Below are 25,462 nucleotides of genomic sequence, written 5' to 3' on the forward strand. Positions count from 1 at the left end.
CCTATTAGTTTGGTTCAGAATGAGGTGATGGTTCTTTTCAGGAGTATAGGCCTGATGAATTGTTGGTTCGATAGTTGGTTATGAATTTCTATGCACCTTTTCCGTCTTGGCGGTATTGTAAGAGTCAGAGCAAGACCTATGTAGGCCATGAGGTGCAATGGGAGCATCAGATTCGTGGAATTTCGATTTATTCGATCAGAGGATGCTATTGTGGTCCTGTGAGTAAAGTGGTGCAAGGTATGAATTTAGCTAAGGTATGCAGTTGTGTTTTGGGTGCTGCGTGTAGTTATTGATACGGTGAGCGTATGTTGGAACAGGCCTAGCAGAGAATTTCGGATGTTGAAACTGGGCTCCAAGGCTTATTTGCCTAAATGAAAGAGGTTATCTTTAGATCTGATCGAGCTGATGTGCCCAACTGAGTTGTGGTAGCACGGGTAGGTGCACGAGGTATTAAGCAGTGATTTCAGACAACCCCAGCACAGTCCCTGGAACGTTCGAGGACGAACGTATGTTTAAGTGGGAGAGGATGTAACAACCCGGCCGGTCGTTTTGAGCCTTAGCACGCCGTTCAGCAGTTCGAGGCCATGAGCAGCTTCAATTCAGGTATTACGACTTGTACGCGTGGTCGGAATTGAATTTCGGGAAGTTCGGGGTTGATTCGGAATGGGGATTTTCATTTCGGAAGCTTTAAGTTGGAAGAATCAACTAGGATTGGATTTTTGAGTGGACGACCTCGGAATTGGGATTCGAAGGCTCCAGCAAGTTTGTATGATGATTTTGGACTTGGGCGTATGCCCGGATCAGGTTTTGGATGACCCGGGAGCGTTTTGGCGCCTATTGTGGAAGTTAGCATTTTGGAAGAAATTTCATAAGTTTGGGTTGAAGTGCATTTCAGTGTTATCGATGTGCGTTTGGGATTCCGAGTCTGGGAGTAGCTCCGTATGGTGATTCTGGAGTTGGGAGCGCGATCGGAAGTGAATTCGGATGTCCGTGGAGAATTTTGGAGCCATTTGGCTAAGGATAGAAATTTGAAGGTTTTTGAGAAATTTGACCGGAGGTGGACTTTCTGATATTGGGGTCGGAATTCGATTCCGAAAGTTGGAGTAGGTCCGTAATGTCGAATATGACTTGTGTGCAAAATTTGAAGTCAATCGAACGTGATTCGATAGGTTTAAACATCGGAAGTAGAAGTTTGAAATTTTAAAGTTCATAAAGCTTGGATTGGAGGTCGATTCGTGGTTTTAGCGTTGTTTGATATGATTTGAGGCCTCGAGCAAGTCCGTAATGTATTTTGGGACTGGTTGGTATGATTGGTTGGGGTCCCGGGGGGCCTCAGGTGGATTCTGGGTGGTTAACGGATCGAAAATGGGATTTTTGAAAGGGCTGAAGTTGTTGGTTACTGATATAACCGCACCTGCGGAATTTGGGCCGCAGGTGCGGAGCCGCAGAAGCGGCCAGGAGAGCCGCAGATGCGGTTTTGGCCAGGAGTGAAGAGACCGCAGATGCGGTCATGGAGCCGCAGAAGCGGGACCGCACCTGCAGTGGACGAGGCACAGAAGCGGAAAAAGGGAGCCTGGAGGAAACCGCAGAAGCGGTAGATTGGCTCGCACCTGCGGGACCGCAGGTGCGGAAAGTGCTGGAGGCAGAGATGTGTTTTAAAAATCGGGATTTGGCCATTTCCTCTCATATTTTCTTGTCTTGGGCGATTTTTGGAGAGCTTCAAGTGGGATTTTTCATCATCAACGACAAGGTAAACTAATCCCACCTACCTTGAGTTAAATACATCGATTATGTATAGATTTTAGCATGTAAATTGGTAGAAAATTGGGGATTTGAGGAAGACCTAGAAAATTGATATTCTTGAAATTTGACCACGATTTTGGGTATGAAATTGAGAGTAAATTATATATTTGAGTTCATGGAGTCATGGGTAAGCTTAATCTCGAAATTTTTTGGAATCCGGGCACGTGGGCCCGAGGGCGATTTTGTCAACTTTTCGATCGGGGTTAGGAATTGTTATAAATTGGATTAATATGAGTAGTTCATCGTATATTAATGAATTTGCATAATTATTGGCTAGTTTTGGAGTATTTAGCATTGATTCAAGTCTTCGGAAGGGCGTGGAATGCCGGTTATGGATCTTCGGAGCGAGGTGAGTCTCCTTTCTAACATTGTAAAAGGGAATTGTCCCCATAGGTAAAATAATTGGTTATGTGCTCATATTTGTGGGGGCTGCGTACGCATGAGGTGACGAGAGTCCGTGTGTAGCTACTAATATGTGTAAGTCCGGGTAGTCTAGGACCCAAAAGCATGCTATACTTGGAATATCTGTGATCTTATTGACAGTTGAATTTCTTAAATCTTATCGAATCGGTAAATGAATTTCTAGGAGGATTAAAGTTTTTTTTTAATCATTAAAAGAGAATTGGCTTTTATTTGGATAAATGATCCCCGATAAATTCTTAATTTGCTGATTGAGCATGTATTTTATGTGTACCTGCGTCGCATGTATGATTCGCGAGCAGGGTGATTGTTTAGTTAAATTTGACCGCGTCGCATGTGTGATTCGCGAGCGGGGTAATAGATGCATCTATGGTTCGTGCCGCTCGACCCTCGGCAGTGCACAGGGGTCAATGTCACTTTTCTAAACTCTAATGTCACTAATCATGTAAATTCCTCGAATATAGTTTCTCTTTGGGATAATAACATTTTTCAACATTTCTTGCGTGTATCTTACTAAAAATAATTAGTCTGCAACCTCCTATTAGCATAGGCACTTAGGGGTCGTTTGGTAGCCGGTTAGAGAGGAGTTATCTATGTATTAAATGTATGATAACTTTATACATTGTTTGGTTAAAAGAAAGGGGAAGAATAATCTCCACGTAGAAGCTAGCATAAGTTATACAATGTTTGGTTGTTTTTTCCTCTTTTTCACATAAAATATAGCATTGCTAATACAATGTTTGGTTCATGTATTTTCTTTTCCGCATAACTAAACATGTATAAGTTATGAGGGAATCTATGTATTATTTATGCAAGGTAGAAGGTGGAATAACTTATACATAATTAGTAATACTTGTATTAAAACACAAAATGACAAGAATACCCTTTATTCAAACTTGTATTTTTTTGTTTAAAAAAATATATTTAAACTATACTAACAATTAATAAAAATAAAGTAAGCTAATAATAAATAATACTCATATTACATTTATATTACTAATCCTTATATAACTACTGCATAACTAATCCCCGCATAATTAATCCATGCATAACTAATCCCAACATAACTCAACCTTGCATAACTTATCCCTGCATAACTAATACCTGCATTACTTATTCCTACATAACTAATACATACATAACTAATACCTGCATAACTAATACATGTATAACTAATACCTGCATAACTCTAACCGGTAACCAAACGACCCCTTAGTAACCGTGTCTATATAAACTTAAACAAATGAGAAAGAAACACATACTCCCGTCATTTTAATTTATGTGAACTTATTTCCTTTTAGTCCGTGCCAAAAAAGAATGATCCCTTTTCATATTTAGAAATAATTTACCTTTATGCAATGATTTATTTATTTTATACCACAAGTTCAAAAGTCTTTTCTTTCTTTCTTAAACCCCGTATTACAGTCAAATAAATTCACTTAAACTAAAACGGATGGAGTAATGTTTTTGCATCCGTTGGGATTAGAACTTGAACCCATTTGGATTAGCTTATTTTATGTGCTTTTAAGCCAAAATAGCTTTTAAGTCATTTTGTAGTGTTTGGATAAAGTAAAAATGCTTTTAAGCACTTGTTTTTAAGCTAAAATGACAAAAACAAACCAAAAGCTAAAAACTAGAATTCCAAACTTATGACTTAAAAGCTATTTTGACTTAAAAGTCACTTAAAAATAAGCTCATCCAAGCGGGCTCCTTGAAACTTCATGGTCTTAACTCACTTCATTGACCACTAGGCCAAATTTTTAATGTAAAATAAGTAACATTTTTGATACCCTAATTATTAATAAATTTTAATTTTGATCCTTGTGGTATATAACTCAACGTATTTAATTTTTAATTAATAAAAATGTATATTTTTAGTCCTTTATATAGGAAACACATTGAACTGAAACTCTTTTTAGAATTACATTACAGTAAAATAATGAGGAATAATACAAACTTAATATAATACATTGAGAATTAAAATGGTGTAATGCTGAAGATTTACAAGCAGAGGGATCAAAAGTGTAATGTTTAATAAATACAATAAGGACCAAACTATAATAGGTAATAACGTGAGGTACTAAAGAGAAATTTTCCCTTTTCTTTCACCTCTTCTTGTGCACCTGCGGTCTTTTTTGTCAGTCTTTAGTCGTCACTCCTACAAAAGAAACACGTTTTTAAATTTCAAAAATACCTGAAAAAATAATTATAAAAAGGTGGGAAGCTACAAAGAAACCACTAGGAGTGTACTTTTTGGGACATTCCAAGATAACCCCAAAAATAGAAAAAAACCAACAAAGGGTTTTTCATGCTCTTGATCACATCATTCTTCAATGGCTCGGTATGCAGATTCCCTTTTATTTTGACACCATTTTGTATCTTTTATTAAAATAACTATATGCTTGACTTATGGCTGCTAAAGTTTCAATTTTTATTTACATAATCAGTAAACTGATATGATAAAGATTGGATTTTTACTAATGTATGTTGAATGTTGAAGTCATGTGATGACTCAAGTTGTGATTTTGGATAACGGGTCAAGTTCTATTTTCTGTGTTGAGTTTTTTTTTTTGGTTTTGGGGGGGGGGGGGGGGACTTATAGCTTCTAAAGATTCAATTTCTATTTACATAATCAGTAGACTGATATGAAAAAGACTGGATTTTTACAATGTATGTTGATTCTTGAAGTTAAAGGATGACTCAAGAAGTGATTTTGGGTAATGGGTGAAGTCGTATTTTGTGTATTAAGCTTTTTGTGGGGGTTTGCCCGGGGAGGAGGGGGGGGGGGATGTTGAGTTTACTACAAAGACTATATTCTTTACCTGCTGCTAGGTATTTTAAGTCAAGGGATGATGAATAGGTAAAGTTGTATTTGTCTATTGAATTTTTTCTGAGCAGATACTTTGGCTTGATTCCATGATAGATTGGACTTCTTTTTGTTCAAAAACTCAAAATTGACTGATGCTTTAAGAGTTGTAGTATGTGTTGATGGTTCCTTTCAGTAATGGGTTTGAAGGGGTTTCATTGGTCTAGTGAGGTCTGGCTCTTTACTTGTTATTGGGTTCTTGAAGTCAAGGAATGACTTAAAGTTTAGATTTTGATGATTGGTTAGAGTTGTATTTGCCTATTGAGTTTTCCTTTCGTTTAAAAATTCAAAACCGACCAATTAGTGATACTCGAAGAGTGGTTCTAGTGGCTTTTTATCCTATGAATCAGTTTAAAGGGATTACCTTGGTTGAATGAGGTTAGCATCCTTATGTTGTGTTATTGGTTCTTAGTGGAATACCCAAAGAGGGCTGAGCATGTAAGAACCAATTATGTTCGCTGTTTTTTCAGTGATGGAGCTTAAGAAAGAGATAGATTGAATCATTTGAGCCTGTTACTTAGATGCTTGTTACTCTTCGTTTTCCAGGTTTTGGGGGTTTTAAGCAAAATACATGTTTGATAGTATTGGCGGTGCTGTTTTCTCAATTTAGCTGTGAACTTTCTGCTTCCTACTCCCAACTGGAAATAATTTATGCATGAACTAAACTAATTGTTTTATGAGGTACAATTTGTACTTGTCTAAAGAACTTTTTGATGATGACAAATGTTGTTCCCAACTAATTTGGGATTGGCCCCCGGACTTTGGTCTAGTTGAAGAGCTTAGCACGTGTGTGTTGTTTAAACACACAACCCCTAATGTTTAAGTGGAAAAGGGTAGAGGGGAAAGCCCATTATCCATTGAGATTTGAGTGCGCTATTGGTGCACCCAACTTCTGGTCAATGAAGTGGGTGAGAATCATGAGGTCTCAGGTTCAAATCCCTACGGAGGAAAAAAAGCACTAGGTAATTTATTCACATCTATCCAAGTCTCAGCGGACAGAGTTACCTGGTACCTGTTGTTGGTGTGGGGTGGCAGGTATCTCGCCAAATTAGTTGAGGTGCGCCGTCCGCGCAAGCTAGACCGGAGACCACGGTTATAAAAAAAAGTGCGGTATTGGCTCTTTGGCATTTCTCGGTTATAAAAAAAAGTTTATTTGGGATTGAGGCATAGGTGATTACTTAGTAATTGGATATAAATGTTATGGTACTTATTGGAAAAGCTTGGTTGTCATGTTTCTGCTTTTGTTTAGCATTTGCAGGATGTTAAGTTTTGGTTTTCTTTCCTATAGTAATGCTATGCGATATTACGATTTTTTCGGGATGATTGGGCTAATGAAATAGCCTACCAAAATTCTTCCATTTGGACAAATTTCTTATACTATGTACTGATCTCGGAGTCTCAAGTCCTGAATTTTAGATTTAACATCTTCACTTTGACAACTAGGCTATGTCAAAGATAGTCTTTTTGTTGTAAGATTGTAACACCTGATTACGTGGAATTATCAATGTGTTATTCATTTACTCTTCAATGTGCTTGTCTGTTCAAAAGAATCTAGTGGATTTCTTTCTTTGATTTCGAACTAAAGGGAAGAGTACTTGTTTGTAATCTACTTCTCTCTCTTGGGTCTTAATAATAAGTCATATTCTTCGTAAGGATATTTACGTATTGTTTGGATGGTTGTTACCCATTGTATTGTATTGTATTGTTATTCCAGATACAATGTTTGTTTTGATTGTTCATATAAAACTGATTGTATCGTATTGTTAAATTCATTGTTCCAGAACAATGAAAAGCCCCATTTTATGAAACAACCAAATCGGTGTGGTGGGATTGTTCCGTATTTCTCTTTCCAATTATGCCCACACTAATTATTCTATATTTCAATTTTACCCTTTACCCTATTATTTATATTATACTTCACCCAACTATGTACTTTGTCTCCATCCTTCTGCCGTTTATTTTTTTGGTTAGTTTTCCCTCTCTTTTTTTTTTCTGTATTTTTATCTTATCTATGATCTTTGCAAACTTTTTGCTAATTTTAATTACATATATAATTTACTTAGGCTTCTGCCATTCCAAACTACAGGAACAGAGGTCCGTTGTTCTCTGTTTTGATAGGGCTATAATATCTTTTTTTTTTTGTATGAAATCAGTTTGGTGCTTTCGTTACTATGGTAGAATGATGATTACCTGTGAGGAAGATAGGGAGGTCAAATAAATAAATTATTTTTATGAGTAGTTCTTAATAAGCATCGTATTTAAAATAATTGAGGGTATTTTAGTAAATATAGCAGTACAGTACAATACAATACAGTCAAACCAAACAATAAAAATGTTATTTAACAACAGCAAACGATACGATCTATCCAAACGTTGTATCCATCAAAACAATACAATACGGTACAGTACAATACAATACAATACATTATAAAACGATGGGTAACAATGATCCAAACAGAGTGTTAGTATGCCGTAAACAAGGGAAACAAAACTAATGACCTTATCCCATGCTTATTGTGGTAAACAAGATGAGTTCACCCTAGATAGTTGAATCAAATACAACAACTTAGCTTCAAGGGCTCAATTCCAAGCTAGAGGGATTGCACTTGTACAAATATTCACTATCCATTTCGCTCCACTTGGTCTTGTTCATTTCGATATTTTGGGGTTTTCCAACTCGAGAGATCCTCTGCATTTTCTACTAACATAAAAATCTCTTACAAGAAAAAAAAAAGCAACATGACTACGAGGGTGTTTGGCTAAGCTTATAAGCTGGTCAAACTAGCTTATAAGCACTTTTCGGCTTATCTACGCGTTTGGTAAAGTTAAAAGTGCTTATAAGCCAAGTGCTTATAAGTCAAAAATAAGCCAAAAGCCATAAGTTGGTCACCCCCAGCTTATGAATTTTTAGCTTATAAGCACTTTAAGTTTGACCAAGATTTTTACTATTTTATCCTTAAAATATTTCTTTTTAGAACAAAACTCCTACATCGATACTCACTGCCTCAAGTATTCAACCTAACCTCCCTCCCCCCTCCCCTCCCCCCACCTCTTCAAGTCTGCAATTCTCATTGACTATTTAAGATAAGCAAATTCTCTATTCCTTTGCATACTTATATCTATGTGATTGTGTATTAATCTTTGAACTGTATATAATAAACGAGAACATATCAAATTTTTGGTGCGTTGCTTTCTAAGTGTTGTGGTGATGAAGACAATGTTTGTTTCTCTTCAAATAATTTGTCCTATTTAGGTTTATTTTTTACTGAGAAACTTTTGTCAATTTATTAATTATTATAACTTATAATTATATGCTTATCATAAAATAAATTATATTTATCATAAAAATTATCTTATCAAAGTATAGTTGTATTTAAAATAAAATGACAAATAGAATATTTTGTATTTGAATCGATTGAAATCTAAAATTTTGAAGAAATTACGCCCTTATAAGTGTAGACAGTTCTAAGGTTATTTAAGTCATTTTAATAGAAAAAGAGCTTATCAGCCCTTTTTTTTATCAAATACTGCAACAACTTATTATCAATTTCAGCACTTGTACCCAAACACGTAACTGCTTATTTATTAAATCAATTTCAGCACTTAAAAATGCTTTTCAGCACGTAATGCTTATCAGCTACTCCAAATCAGCTAATCCAAACGGGCTCTACAGCTTAATCTCAGCTAGTCAGTATCATCTATAAGGATCTTTTTGCTTCAATTTGTTCTAGTTTTCACCAAGTCTGGATAGATTCTGAGAGATCATAGATTTTTTTAAAGCAAACCGTCGAAAGAAATAGAAATTGGAGGGGTGTTATGTAAGGAGGAGATGAACTCCAGTTGATGAAGGAGTAGTTATATGAGCATGATCACTGGTGATATTAAGATGTGAGGAAGACCAATTTTGAAATGACTGACTAATGGATCACATATGAAATATACTGAAAACCAAGGTAGATGTAGATCTAGATTGTCTGCCATTACCAGTTCAAGTTTTGTTAACTGGAGTGTTGAAAGTGACAAGACAGGTAGCAAAGTCATATTTTTCTAAAATCTGTAGTATATTAAGTTGGTTATACTTTGGAGTCCTTATTACTTTTAATTTTTATTTCTCCTTCTTGAAGATATACATCTTGCAAAATTCTACCGTTGCTAATTTTTCACCTTTTTCAGTATTTCTAACTCTTTGCACAGAAGTGATGAGGTGTTCTTAATTACAATCTTGATTGCTAATTGATTTTGAATAGAGCTTCATACATTGGATGACCAATGTTATCGTAAAAAAAAAGTTTAAATATCTCTGCATCATAGTTGTCATGCTTGGGATAACTAAAGTTAGTAATATGTGGAAGGGAGATCTTTTATCTAATTCCATCGTATGTGCTATATATTTAGAAACTAAGAAAGCGCTTCAAGATCATAGTTAGGGTTATGCCTTGCAGGCCGTCATGGTTAGTTGACAGTAGGAGAATTGCAACAAAAATTAAGAGTGCGTCAGGTGATCCTGGAGCAGTGAATTGGAAGAGCAACCCCACAAAAGCTTGCCCTAACTGCCAGTTTATCATCGACAATAATGACGTAAGATTCCTCTCACATGAATTTCACTTCTACCTGATAATCTATTTGTTGATTTTCTTGCTGTGCTCTCTAATGAGAATTCTTATTATGCTATGCGATAAGGAAAAAATGACCCCTTTTTTGAAAGATCTCGCTGATCTATTCCCCTCCCTCTCCCCCGATTTTATCATTTTTTCCACAAAAGTGTTCGTGATTTGGTAAACTCATATCTATTAAAAGGCTTAACTCAATATCTCTTATAGCCTGTTTGGCCAAGCTTTTCTTGGGCCAAAAGTGCTTTTTTTGGCCAAAAGCACTTTTGGCCAATAATTGAGGTGTTTGGCCAAGCTTTTGGAAGGAAAAAAAGTGCTTTTGAGGAGAAGCAGAAGCATTTTTTGAGAAGCATAAAAAAATAGCTTCTCTCCGGAAGCACTTTTGAGAAAAATACACTTAGAAGCAATTTTCAAAAGCTTGGTCAAACACTAATTACGGCTCAAAAGTGCTTTTCAAATTAATTAGCCAAATACAAACTGCTTCTCACCAAAAGCACCTTTTTAAAAAGTACTTTTGAGAAAAGGACTTCTCAAAATAAGCTGATTTTAGAAGCTTGGCCAAACAGGCTATTATTCATTTGGGTTTTTTTGGTCATTTTTTTGTCTCTCATTAATAATATGCAGTAGAGTCAATGTTTTTGAAATATTTGGAGATCTTTATAGCATTTGCAGATGATATTTTGACAAATTAAAAGTATGACTCCCTAATGAAAGTGGAATAATGAGACGACGAAGAGGACTGGTTTCCTAGTGCTGGTCTTTTGCTTTTATTTTCCTGTCCGATAAGGAATTTGGGCCATGAAAGTGATGGTTTGTGGTTGCTTATAATTAGCTTCCTTGAAAAGTTTTCAAGAACCCCTTTCCCTCAATGAAAAGAAAAAACATAAAATAATTTGAATAGAAGAAAAGGAAACAAAGGGAATCGATAGCTATAGTACCTTTAACTGAAACGTTAAAGTTGGCCTTTCCAGGTTAGCAATGACTGGCCAGGATTACCAAGAGGTGTAAAATTTGATCCAACTGATCAAGAGATTATCTGGCACTTACTTGGAAAAGTTGAAGTTGGCAATCGAAGTTCCCATCCTTTTATTGATGAGTTCATTCCAACTGTTGATGAAGATGATGGAATCTGCTATACGCATCCTCAAAATTTACCAGGTATAAAAAAGATATTGGATTCCTGTTCTTCCACTTTCTGCTTTTGATTTATTATGGATTTTTCGTTGATGCTGAATACATGTTTTGTAGGTGTCAAGCAGGATGGAAGTGTCTCGCACTTCTTTCACCGAGCAATTAAGGCTTATAATACAGGAACGCGTAAGCGTAGGAAAATACATGGTGATAATTTCGGCGATGTCCGTTGGCATAAGACCGGTCGGACAAAACCTGTTATCTTGGATGGAATTCAAAGAGGGTGTAAGAAGATTATGGTTCTTTATGTAAGCCCAGTTAAGGGCGGGAAAGCCGAGAAGACAAATTGGGTGATGCACCAATATCACCTAGGAACTGGGGAAGATGAAAGGGAAGGGGAATATGTCATGTCTAAAGTATTTTATCAGCAGCAGCAGCAGGTCAAGCAAGGTGATAAAATTGAACAAGAATTGCCCGAAGACGCTGACTATCTGGTTGCTAAGGTTGATCCACATACCCCCAAGTCTGTGACTCCCGAACCCCCTCGCGGTGAGAGGATATCTTCAAGTATGGATGCAAGACAGCAAATTGCCGCTTCTAGCATCAGTCCCACTACCCAGGTATTACCATGTGTAACGTTTTTGTTGTTGCCGGTCAATGTTAATGTTACATAAGAGTAAACCAATTCAGTAAGCTTCTCTGTTCTCTACTATCCAAGAAATTGATAAAGAATTAGAGAAGATAGCACTTTCTAAAAGTTTAGTCTTGCACTAAAAGTAATGGAAGCATATTTTAGACGGGAAAAATGAAAATATACTTAGACTGAAGTACGGGGGTTTATCTTAATTAGTTATTTGGTGCAACTTTGAGGATGGACCTGATGTAGACACGATGCTAGAATTTCTCAGCTCTCTTCAGAATGGGAGCTGAGATTTTGTCTTTTGTGCTGTACATTTCCAGTGGTTTTGGCTTTTTTATCATGCAGTTAGAGCAGCCCGTTAGTTCTGTTTACATCAGTAAACACTTGTCTACTTATCAAAAAAAGAAGCGCACTCCGGAGGGAATGGATTCAATATTGTTGATCATTCTATAAACTGTGTTCAAAGCTGAAACCACATGATTAATAATAGTGCTCTTGATCATTATTATGTAGCTTTCTTTTTCTTTTTAGTTGATGGGACATTACTTGAGCAAAGAAGAGAATGTGACTACAAGTTTGTTGCAGCTGATATCTGCTTATCAATGATTAAAAAAGAATTATTTGTTCGGTGCTGCTTTCTTAATATGTTTCTTCTTGCTTTGCACTCAGTATCACGACGTGGATTACACAGAAGATGACATGGGAGCTCTTCCTGATCAGACCGAGAATCAAGATCAAATCATAGAGAACCAAATTGATGAAGCTGGGACGATAGTTGATAACGAGACTGGTGATGACCCGAAATGGTGGGATAGCGAGTCACAGTATTTGCTAGATTCTCAGCAACTTGTAGAAGGGCTATCCTTATGTGATGATCTTCTGGCGAGCCAATCTCCAAATAGGGATGGAAATGAAAATGACAAAGAGAAGAAGTGTAAACCTAGTCTTGCTGATTATGCTAAATTAGGACCAGAGGATCTGAAAAAGGATTTGGAGGACTGCCAACATTTGGTTCTTGATCCAGCCAACATAGACATGGACACGCCACCTGATTTTCGACTTAGTCAACTTGTAAGTCTATTCTTGTATTTGCCATAACGTTTATAGAATAAATTTTTTGTGTCTTTGTTTATGTCATTATTCTTATATGCGCCTTAATTTATATTCGACATCAAATTTCTGTAGGAGTTTGGATCACAGGACAGTTACATTGCCTGGGGCGGAAGCAAGTTTGGTTTTGATTCAGGGGAGCATGTTGGTTAGGAGAAGTTGTCGAGACTGCTAATCGTTGTTGTTGTGGTTGAACTATGTCTGCTGCAGGTTAATGGAAATCAACTTATTAATCTTGTAACCAATGCCCTAAAGGGACCTAAGGCTTTTTTGTGATGCGCAGTTCATTACTGATCTGGTAGCTTACTTAACTTTGTACATAAATGTTTATGACTTGCCTGCTTAGTTACTTTGTGGTTGTTACAACTCTGCTTTTTCTACCTTGTGCTTCATCATTTGCCATATGACTTGTATTAAATCCTTAAACATATGTTTGCACTTAATGTAGGATATGCAAAAGATCATATATTTTCACATTTCAGGCTCTTTTGGTGTTGTTCATTTACATTAGTCCTTTTTCATATGACCAATTATATCAGGAGGTCTTTCTTTTTTATGTTATTGTGTGTTATTTCCATCTTCTTTTGGACGTGATATTTCTAATCTAATCCAAATTCCAATCTGTCCGAGTGTTCATCCATTTTATCATCAGTATATTTACGGACATTCGTGTGACTTATAGGTCACGACCTCCCAGGGTAGGGGTAAGATTTGCGTACGCACTATACTTCCCAGACCCCACATGTGGGCTTATACTGGGTGGTTGTTGTTGTGTGACTTATAGGTCACGGGTTCGGGCCATGGAATCAGTCACTGATGCTTGCATCAAGATAGACTGCCTATATGACGCCCTTTGGGGTGCGACCCTTCCCCGGACCTTGCGTGAACGAGGAATGTTTCGTGCACCATTCTTCTAAAAATATAATTTCTATATAGTTGTAATTTATCCATGTGCTCTTCGAATTGCATGTGCTCTAGGATTTTAAGCACATGTACTACGTTAAAATAGTGTAATATCTTTGAGCTGTTAATTTTTTTTAGCTGATGTTGTGAGAAGATTACTTCACATATCAATATTCATTGTTAATCCTTTGTATTTTTAACTACAAGAAGATTATATTCCTTGTACATATTTCCTTTCCTCGTAGCATTGGTTGGGACTGAGATATGGTTGATTTCATGAACTAAATATGTTGAAGCTATAGGCCTTTAAATTATAGGAGGGGCCATTTAGTGTTCATTTATTCAAAGCATGATTGTAATTTGAATACCCCATATCAGTAGTCACCTAGCTATATGTGATATGTCTAAGAGCTTGGCAACATGTTTGAGAAAAAGTGAGTTTTAGGGTAGGTAAGAGGTGTCTCCTTACAAAGGGGTCGCAGTTGTATGACCCAAAAATTAGATCTAGGTTTTTATACAATCAGATTTGTAGAATTAGGTTAATCAAAGTCGATATGAATATTCAATAGCAGATTTATCACTTTTATGGCGAATATTTAATATGTAGTATTAGATAAGATTATCTGATGGAGCAATAAAAGCTTAAAAACGTAAAAGATAGCAATAAATGATATTAAATAGCTTTTGAGTAATAAATGAGGCAAAGTTTACCCGATAAGGGTGAGATCTCCAAATGTGCTTTCTGACAATGATAGATGGTGATAAGCAGTTAAATATTCCGATTCTTCTTGGATTGGGTGAGAAGGGTAAAAGAAAATAAATGTAAAGTTAGGCTTTGTTTCTATTCAATAAAGTGAGAATCATGTTCTTTACAAAAGGTTCAACACCCCTTCGGAACTACATCTCTTCCTATTTATAAGAGTACATGGGTCACAAAACCCTAAGTACAATAGAAAGGAATATTCATTGGTATATTCTTTAGGGACTCTAAATCCTAAAATTAGTCGTTGCTTCGCACCGAAGACGGGTGCTCATCCTCGTACTTGTCTTCTGTTAAACCACTTCGACCTCGACGGCAATTTATCTTCTTTACATAACCTCGACCTTTTAGGGTCAGGTCGACACGTCACAACCTACGAACGCTTTATCGCCTTTAACTAGGTCATATGCATGAAATGAAGTTTTTCGCCCATACAGCAGTGACCATGGTCCGGCAACTTGTTACCAAAATGCAAGTCTCCACAAAGTCGTAAGACAATATGTTGGGATGACGCCTGCCCAGTGTCGGAAGGTCAAGAAAATTGGTGACCTGATAATAGGGAAGTCGACGACCGTTCTTTTAGGGTTAGGATTAAAAAAGACCAACCCACGTAGTATAAACCAAAAACTATATATAGTACGAATAACTAACCCATCATGACTTTGCATATCTGGATCTAACTTATAAGTACAGTATAAATGAATTGTTACATAATTGATGATGTAAAAGGTTACTAGCCTTGTTTTTTAGATAACTAATTTCACTTGCTCTAAATGACTTGATAGTATAAAAATAATTTATTACTGCCAGTGTATACAAGTTAGGGTATTATTCAACCTATGTTATAAAACAGCCAAAGGTGTTCTAAGTGTCTTTTGTATAAAACATGAAAAATGGGCCATTGTTTGCTATATCTAGAGTTTGATCCTAAATCTAGCAATTGAAAGAATAGACACAAAGGGTCTCTGACACTCTGGCCATTTTTTGGAGTCTAAACACATGCCAAGATTTCACACTGCACTTTAAAAATTTGCAAATAATTTTGTACATATGGAACAACAGAATTTACTACTTTTCTGTTGTCCTTGTGTCATCAATAGTATGTTGTAGAATAGAAGTACTGTAATATTTACTATTAAGTTGCTAAAAGTTTATTTATCAAAGATATTTTTGTAGTTCAAAAATAGCTCCGTTCTTCAAATGAAATTCTATCAGATATATGTCATATGTCAAACGTAATTGCTGTAAAATCTTGATTATGACAACACCAATTATCTTTTGTAATCAAAATTTATATTTGGAATAAAATTTTCTGACAAAGAGATCGCATGGCTGGTTAAATAAATAAGAATACTATATTAGTATATTACTGACTTAAGATCTGTGCAGGTGCCCATATGTAGTGACAAGAGTAACCAGTGGCGGAGTCAGGATTTCCGCTAGGGGGTTCAAAAAAGAATGTAGCTAGTTGGAATTGAATCGATGACCTTACAGAGGTTTTGAACTCCCTTGACCACTAATCTATGTTTTTGGGCTGTGTTAAGGGGATTCAAAACATAATGTATAGAGGTAAAAATCAAATTTTTCCTTATACTAATTTTTCGGCGAAGGGGGTTCGGGTGAATCCCCTTCCTCCCACCTAAATCCACCCCTGTGAGTAACTACTATTTTACCCTGAGAGATCCTAAATTAAGAAAGTTGTAGTTGTACTACATACTTTAGTTACCGTAATGAGTTATGATGGGACGGATATGATTTCTTCACCCTTACCGGAAGCTAACCTCGGAACTAGATGTAATCACCTTTTTGATCTAACACCAAAGGCGATAGCCAGGGATCATCCTCTCAATAGAACAGAAGAAGAAATCTTCCTAGGAAGAACCTAGATGATTTCTGGAAGCATCCTTTATTTTGTTGTTTACGGTAACAGCTTGCAAAGTGGGAGAATGAGGATTGTCGGATCAAGGGCATGAAAACTATAACGTAGAGTTGGAGGCCTTATTTCTGGGATATTCAGAAAGATATCGGGAACATTTTTTCTTTTAATGCGAACTTCGATTAGTCAGGTCCCAAAATAAATATCGGACACCTTGTGCGAAATCGAAAAAAATACTTTAGTTCATATTTTCATATTCATAGGAGTGGTTCTTGAATCAGAGAAAGAGGAAAGGCAAGAACCAACCAACCGATATTGTTGTCTCATGCATATCCGGTTTCATTAAAGCATCAAATCTTAGTATATAATAAAAACTTACATTTATTTTATGAACCATATGAATATATGATGCAACTGTTTTTCATACCAAACCTTAACTACTAATCGCCGCCTGATATGTTATGACATTAACTGTTATACTTCTCAGTGTATATCTTTAAATAAGATTCTTGTCAATTTTGAAATAATTTGATTACATAAATATTTTTTTACAATTAGTATATATTACTTAAAAGCTTTTTACATTTGTAACAACGACGATATATAGACGTGCATGTTTTATAAGATTCTGATCATGAAACTATAACTTGAGTAGGGGGCAGATCTAATGTATTGATTACGGATTCACGTGTACCCATTAGTTTTTGTGTGCCTATGGTTTTTTACAATGAAATTTACTAAATATTTATTAATTTTATTATGATCCAGTTATTATTGTAGTATTAATTATAAATTTTAAATTTTAAATCTGCCTCTAAATTAAACGTGAGATGTTATAGACTACGAGGACATTCTGATCGACTCGATGGACTTCAATATTCTAATTTGGCAAAATATGTCAAGCAATATTATTACCAAGTATTGCTCTCATTCTCCTTTTCCCGTTCCTGACCTTGAGTGTGGAGGGATTAGCCTTGAGTTAGGTCTTGATTATTTATTCCATTTGTCAGTTTAAGTACTTGAATGAGAATTACGAATATTTATTCCTAGACTATATATCGATTGGTGACCTAATCCCGCTAAGCAAGAACATATTGCACAACTTTAAAAAGACTCTGTCTCTTAGGAGAACTGCAGGTCTATTTGATGTTATATATATTCTTATATAAAACTTTTTATTAAAATTGAAATAGGAATGTGATATGGTAAATGAAAGAGACATATATAGCTAGATGCAACTACACGTGAAAAAAATAGTAGGAGCTACCATATTGTAATGATAGGTCGCAAACAAGCAAAAAAAAAAAACAATTGATGAACCTTACCCTATTTATGTTCTATTCAGTCCACCAATTATTGTTTCTTCAATCAGTACCTTTGAAACTATTTATATAAAATAACATATATAGAAAAGGAAATGAGTATTTTAGCCCACAAACAAAGAGGGTCTGAACAAGGACAAAGTACATTCCCTTTACAGTATGTAGTATGCACCTTCAACTTCTAATCCAACTTGCTCTGTCCCTTTGTGGTCCTATGCCTACATATGGACTAAATACATTTGAACAAAAAAAGAAGAATATACAAAAACTTTAAAATGAAAATGTGTGTGGGTGGGTGGGGAGGGGGGGGTTGTTGGGGAGGTTGCATAAGAGTGTATATTTTACATGTATAATACATGCAATAGATATATCAATTTTAATAAATTTTTACACAGAGACAAATTTAGGATTTAGATTTATGGGTTCAACTTTTAAAGTTTTTAACATTGAACTCATTGTATTTCTAAAGTTATGGGTTCAGACTTATCATTTGTTGCAATTTTAATAAATTTTTATACAGATTTATGCTCCGCGTCGAAAGTACTGAATTCAGATAAACCGACGGCCAAACTCTACTCCGCCCTTGTCTTAGTCCTCCTAGCATACGGCTCGGCAGGGGCAAATCAAAAGCATTATGTAATAGTTTATTGAAACTCAATAGCTTTTATTCATATTTTTTTATATATCTTATGAAATTCATTAAATATTTACAAGAATGAAGTTGTGAATCCGATTGTTATGTATATAAATTTGAGATTTTTGGAGTAACTTTAAAACATTAACAGTTTGTTTGGATGGTTGTTACATGTCTTTTTATAATGTGTTATGATGTACTGTACTGCATTGTATTGTATTATTTGATCAATATAATATTTGGATAAATTATATCGATTGCCGTCATTTCATAATGTCACACACTAATAATTTGAAAAATAAACTTGTAACATTACTAAGAAAAAAATAGGATACAGAGTAAATTATTATATAAAAAAATATAGGGTAAAAGATAAAATATGATTATTTAATAATAAAAAGAGAAAGATGAGAGGAAAAATCAAGGAACAACGCCGCCACACAAAATTGTCGTTCCATAAAATAATACTTTTCATCGTTACGTAACGACGGATTTAACGATACAATACAATAAAATTTAAGTAACGATCAAAATAAATATTATATATAAAATAATAATATGTATGAATGAGGGGTATAGGGGTGAGGGTGGACCATTGATGATTAGAAAAGAGGGGGGGGGGGGNGGGGGGGGATGGCCTTATTATGGGACCAATATAATAGGACAATAGGGGGGTGGTACCCCAGGGTTGAATAAGAAGGGGAAAGTGCACGTGGGGATGGATAAGGCCTGCCGTTTTGACTGATCACATAGTGTCGGGTTTGGGTGTGAATTGGGTTATTTTAATTTATGGCCGACAACAGAATATTAGATTGGGGATTCAGCTCCTGTGCTACTTCACACCCCTTGCCCCACTTCATTTAGACTCTTCACACGGTAAATGACATTAGAAAATATTTATTCATATTTAATATTAATATTAATATTAATTTAAAATAATTAACTTATATATATATATATATAAATAAATAATTATGAGTTAGTAAAAAAACACATATAAAAGACACATATTCTGTATGCTCAAGCTAAAACTCTGCTCGTGAGAGTAATGGTATTAGCCTATCAAATGGCAAGATCGACTGGTTGAACAGAGATGAAAGTTCTATTTTCAAACAAATTTATCCATCGGTAACAAAAATCACATTAATGAAAATATAGGCCGATGCATCTCCAGCTTGTGTTAAGCATAAGGTGAGATAACTTTTTTTCAATTTAACATCCCGTTTAGCTATTGGTCTATTTGAGGTGAATTATCAAAATATTTAAATTTTTATATAAAATTAAATATTATAATTTTAAGTTTTTTAAAAACAATTACTCCTATATAAAACTAGCTAATATGCAAAATTGGAAGTAATTTTATTAAACCACGTATATTTTATGATTTTTCTTGGTCCTTTTCCTTATTTTAGGGTCTGCACTTTGTATTGTGAATTTGGCTCTTATTCACAAAAAATTCTTCCCTTCTAAAATCGGGAAAAAAAAAAAAAGAGATAAAAGAATGGGCAAATATAAAAAACTGGATCGTACATCAATCCTGAAATGTAACATTACTTTGATTTTGTCATTATGTTTTCTTTTTCTTGCCATAAGTTAAAATAATTAATTTGACAGTATTCAATGGATTGTGGTGCTTGGAATATTTGATAGAAAAGGATTCCTTATCTGTATTTACAGATTTGGTATCTCGAATATATAATATATTCTTTATCCCACTTTATATGAAGCTTTATTGTTTAAAAAATAATTGCACTTTTTAAAAAGACTAGTATCTAAGAACGTGCGTTGCACGTTAATAATGACACGTGATGGTTTAAACGTTTATTTATATGAAAGAATAATAAAATTTAATTAATGAGAGTAATTTTATGTATAATAATACAACAACCATCTAAATGCCGAAAAATATTATCACATTAGCATAATACATGAATTTAAAATAAAAGGACAGCATCAAAACTTACAAAAATGGTCAATTTTGTCGTGTTAGATAATTTTTGTGAATAATATTTTTTTTTTGTGTATGTTACCTCTTAATGCTTTGGTTGATTTGCCTAAATCTGAATTCTTGATATCCCTCTTGAAAGTGTAACATACTGTTGTTCGTGCGAGAAAATATATTGCGGTAAATATAGTCTAATATTTAGGATGTTTGTCCTTGTATATTTATTATATTTGCAAAACATAAACATACTAAAAATTATTTTCATATAAATTTAAAAGGATATTCCTTAGTTTCGGAAGACGAAAGTTGAATTAGGGATAAAATTATACTTAGAAGCGCAATGACCAGTATCATCATTTTTGCATGTATGACGTTATTGTGAAAACTTATATATACTATTTGTGTGCTATTACATAAGTTATTCGGTGTATCTAAGTTTTCGATAGCATGACGGACATATTTTTCTTCAAAATCAACCTATATATAATAGAAGATCAATTTTAACTTAGTCTATAATATATGCGGTGACACTAACATACGTAAAAAAAATATTAACCTTGACAACAAAAATGTATGGTAGAAGGCCATTTGGTATTAAAGTATTTAAGTATATTCTTCTTGGTAGTAATTATTGGTATCATTTCTGCTGAGTCAAAAATTAAAAAATATTTTATTTTTACTATAAAATTTTGCAATCCACCTTTACTTTAGTTGATCAACATATTCATTTATGCTAGTTAAGATATCTTTTTAATTCTATCATGCGATTTGCACAATTTGCGTTTTAATCTAATGATAGAAATATTTCTCTTATTAAATCCACTATTATTACCGTTGGAGTTGATAACCAAGTGTTCAGGAAGAACCAAATCATCTTTTATTGGATGCTTTTCTTCATTTTCGACACGAAGCAAGAAGACACTAAATCTTGATATGTTCTTACTTTATATTTCTTGTGAGTTGAATCTTTTTCATTTAAGGCCAAAAGTATAACTTTGGCAAGTTAGTTATGTTTTTGTCGATTTTGGAACTGCCTGTAGTACTTGACAGAAATCACCTCCCAAACCGTTAATTTTCCACCAAACGGTTCATTAATATCCAATATATCTCTAGAACTCCGGGCAATTATTTCGATCGTTTGACACTTAGCAATAAGTTCTTCATCCCATATTATCAACTTTGCTTTTCTTATAAATTTGTGATGGTTATTTAAATTGTTTGAAGATGTATATCAAATCTAAAGTGGGTGGCCTCATAATAAAATCGTTATTGGTACATCACTTGCTATTATTGTTAATAGTGTCATGTCTCTTGATATGATATTTGCAAGTAATGCGTGACATAAAAATATTATTTCGATTCCACCGGAGGCATCTACAAAGAATAATCCTGTTATACCAGAGTCGAATCTTTGTAATATAGTCTTGAAAACTTGTTCTTGTTTAAGATTTAGCTTTGATTGTGTTTCCTCAGACACTTGTATAACATTTTGATTCTTAATAATATACTAACCTTTTAAATTTATGTTGTAATTCTTTTTTTATGGAATAAATTTATATACCCTAAAAAATTTTAAACTCGAAGAAGAATTTTACTCATGAATTTAAAAAATAATTGAATTGGATTCTCTTGCTAAATAATTAATTAAAAGATCTAATTATTTAGTTTTAATATAAAAATATTTTATTCTATGTTGATTCAAATCTTAATATTAGTTCACCTCTTGTTTCGAATATCATCCACCATAATTTTTTTTTTCCAAAGACTAAAAGATTGATCTGACATTTCGCGTTTAGATCTTTATGTTTGTAGAAACACAAGTGGTATTGACTCTTACCAACCATTTTCCCCCCCTTTTCTCACATATTTATATTCTTAAATATTTTCTTAGTTGTTGTTTAATAATTGGATATTTTTCAATATTACAAGAAAAATTGATTTAAAAAATATTATTTGAGTAGGAACGTAGTTCAAATATAATATAAAAATATATTATCGTGGGGGTATTTTTATATCTTCTCAATTTTAACTTTTTATGCAGTCCATTTAATATTATCTTTTTGTGGGTATTGGACATTATGGAGTGGTAATGTATTGCCAATACAGAGGATTAATTTTTATGAAATTAATTTTATTAAACGTTCCTACATATTTATAATAAGAATTTAATAAATAGAATTTTATTAATTTTAAAATCTAAAATATTAAACATTAGCGTAGAAGATATTGTAGTCCAACAAATAGGTTATTGCAGTTATGTCCTTTTCCTATGAGTTCTTTCATTTAATATTTTATGGTTATTTTGGTCTATTTGTATTATTATTTTGATAATAATATATGCTCTTCTTTTTCTAAATAAATTTGGACAATATAATATTTCTCAAATTAAATTAGTAATAGGACATTATAATACATTTTCAAATTAAATTTGTAATAGAAATTTTTAAGAAGTATATCCTAAAAGTGATAGGATTACATAACTAAAAATACGTATCTACCCCGAATGTAATTTATCTATCTATATCTATCTATCTAATATCTATATCTTTCGATGGATAATCCTATGTTGGATAAAATTGTCAAAGTTAAAACTTTACCATATTAGGACTTTAAAATTAATTGCAATTATAATTCTAGAATGAAATTTGCTAATGGCCTCAATTATTTTTTGTGCGTAAATTTTGAACAATGGCAAAAGGTTGTAGCCTATCACTAATTAAGTTAGAAATAACTTAATATTAGGGACTTTGAAGTGAAGTATGAATATATTACCACTTTAAACTTGACATTTTAGTCGTTTTATGATAAATGGATTTTTTAAAATACTATTCGAAAGTTCCTTTTTTTTTATAAACGACATGTAGGTCCCACAATTGTTTGAAGCTTGCTATACACGCTCCTTTTAGATTTTTTTTGTACTTAAATTATTAAACAAAACATAAAAGATGTTGAGATGTATGTACAACGTGTAGTATTATATGGCTATGCTCGAAAGTAATTATACTAAGAGCATTCCTAAAGGTAATCATGTAGGATTCATAATGTGTAGTATTATGTCCTAAAACTAATAGGATTATAAGACTAATATCTAGAATTCCAGTTATATCCTTTTTTTATGAGTTATTATGCTTAATATTCTAAGGTTATTTTTGTAATCCGACATCGTATTCATGCTTTTATAATAATATAGATATAGATTATAAAAATAAGAACAATGACAATGACGACGACAACAACAACAACAACATATACTTTGTATGACCTTGTAAGTGGAATTTGGAAAAGATAATGTATATGTTGTTTTCGACAACCCTGGGCTCTCAAAAAACGTTTCCAAACAGGTTTGAACTGAAATTAGAAATCGATATCTGCATTTCATGAAACTTAAAATTAAAATATTTGACTCTCGTATTCCAAAATCTTCATTTTTCTAATGAATAGAGCAGTCGATTTCTGTCATATGGAATAATGGAAATTGCAGAACACATATTTTGAATGGTAATTTCTAAAATTTGTCAAAATTATACAAAAAAAAGAGTCAAACTTTACAGAATTTGTCATTGATAATAACTTTACTTCTTGTACCAGACTGAACACCACGTACTTCTACTACATATATATAAATAAATACTATAACATAAGTGGTCCTGCTACAAATTTTCATCCTCATATTTCTCGATTTTTTTTAACTTTTTCAAACCTTAAGAAATAATAAATGATTAATAATAATATTGTTAGGTGGAAGTCCTTTTCTGACAGTAAACGTCGCACACGTGAATATGGGCTGGACTCCAAACTCAATGGGCCCACAAAACTAGTTTTGACCATCAAACCCTAAATAGACCATTAGATAAGATAAGCCTATATTAGAAACACACAATTTTTTAGGGAAATTTACACTGTATAATCGAACTCTAAAATAATAATTTAATATATATTTCATATATATTAAATATTAATATATATATTATACATAATCATTGAATATTTTTTAAATATTTGGCTAACGGTTGTAATTATTTTTCGATCGGCCGGACAAAAGTGTTGGAGATCCAATTTTTTATGGTATATTTTCTAGTTGAAAGACAAATGCCCAACTCCAATAATTTAAAGGGATAAAAATCCATCCATGTTGTTTGTTTGTGGACAAAGAAATCCAAACAAATATTATATCAAGTCATTATCATCTTAATTGTAAGTTAAAAAGAAGTTTTATGTTTCTAGCAACCTTCAATAATTGTAGAACAACTCGAATTCGAAACTAGAAAAATAACATTTGACTGTTTTTTTTTTTTCGATTAATCATTTAATATACTATGATCAAAGTATGAATATTGTTGCTCCATCTAGTAGTAATTTAAAGAAAAGTCTATTAATAGCGGTAGGGTTCCTATTTTTTATGATTAATTTAAATTAATTTAGAAGAATTAATCTAAAGAGTTGTTCATTTGATTGCTTAAGTTAAAAATAACAGGCGAATTTATAATATATGTATAACTATATATATTTAGTGTACAAACTCAAGAAAAAAAAGTAAACAATAACGGGCTACTTGAGTAAAGATTTCATTAATTTAAGCATGGTCGACCATATGACAATAGTGTAAGACACTTTTTAGAAGTGCTTTTCCAATAGTAGCAAAAAGTGAAGAAATAATTGGACTAATTGAGAACACTTTCATCTAGTTTGCATGTAGTCTTGACCACCAAAAGGAAAAGGGCAAGAAAACAAAATAAGAAAATGTTTTTTTAATGAAAAAAATGGCTTTTTGGGACTGCTAATCATACAATTAATCATGCTTAGAAATTCGGTTTTGTGAAGACAAAAGGTCTTTCCTAATTTCTAAAAGCCGTCAATACTTCTGTAATCGATGTTGTTTGATTCTCGACAAGAAAATCACTCAAGATATTATCATCTAGTTTTCTGTTAAAGCAGTGATAATGTTTACATTTGTTTAGAATATCATAACAAGACAACTGTAAAAAGCGTTTGGAAATATAACCCACAGTAAAATGGAAAAAGTAATAAAAAATAAATCACACTTTAGAAACTCTTTTACTATTTGTAGGGAGAAATTAAAAAATAGCCAGATTTACAAGTGGTCATTCAAAAATAGCCACAGTATCAAAAGTAATAGAAATTTAGCCACTTTTCATGTAAAGATAAATCTGAACGAAAACACTGTTCAAAATCTGGAAAAATACTTCAGTATAATTTACCGGAATTCCAGTATACTTATGCTGGAACTCCAGTATATTATAATATACTGGAGTTCCAATATAATATACCGGTCTAGCATAATATACTGGAGATTGGAGAATCGGTGCTCCAATCTCCAGTATATTATACTGGAACTTTCCGCGTGTTGGAGTTCCAGCATAATATGCTGGAAATTCATACACAGGTGCACCGATCTCCAGTATATTATGCTGGAACTTTCCG

At 33.5% G+C, this 25,462-nt stretch overlaps 1 protein-coding gene across 2 annotated transcripts; it reads left to right on the forward strand.

Moving 5' to 3' along the window:
- LOC109235270 (NAC domain-containing protein 8) lies at positions 4,427–13,065 on the forward strand. 2 transcript variants are annotated; one of them, XM_019401323.1, is made up of 6 exons: positions 4,427–4,564; positions 9,532–9,667; positions 10,671–10,857; positions 10,948–11,450; positions 12,140–12,541; positions 12,656–13,065. In XM_019401323.1, the coding sequence occupies exons 1-6, from the start codon at positions 4,557–4,559 to the stop codon at positions 12,731–12,733; spliced, it is 1,314 nt and encodes a 437-aa protein (XP_019256868.1). In that variant the 5' UTR covers positions 4,427–4,556; the 3' UTR covers positions 12,734–13,065. The 2 variants fall into 2 exon arrangements, with proteins under 2 accessions (XP_019256868.1, XP_019256867.1); XM_019401322.1 differs by lacking the exon at positions 4,427–4,564 and having other exon boundaries at positions 9,521–9,667.

Source organism: Nicotiana attenuata, chromosome 12 (genome assembly GCF_001879085.1).
Source record: "Nicotiana attenuata strain UT chromosome 12, NIATTr2, whole genome shotgun sequence".
Taxonomy (NCBI): domain Eukaryota; kingdom Viridiplantae; phylum Streptophyta; class Magnoliopsida; order Solanales; family Solanaceae; genus Nicotiana; species Nicotiana attenuata.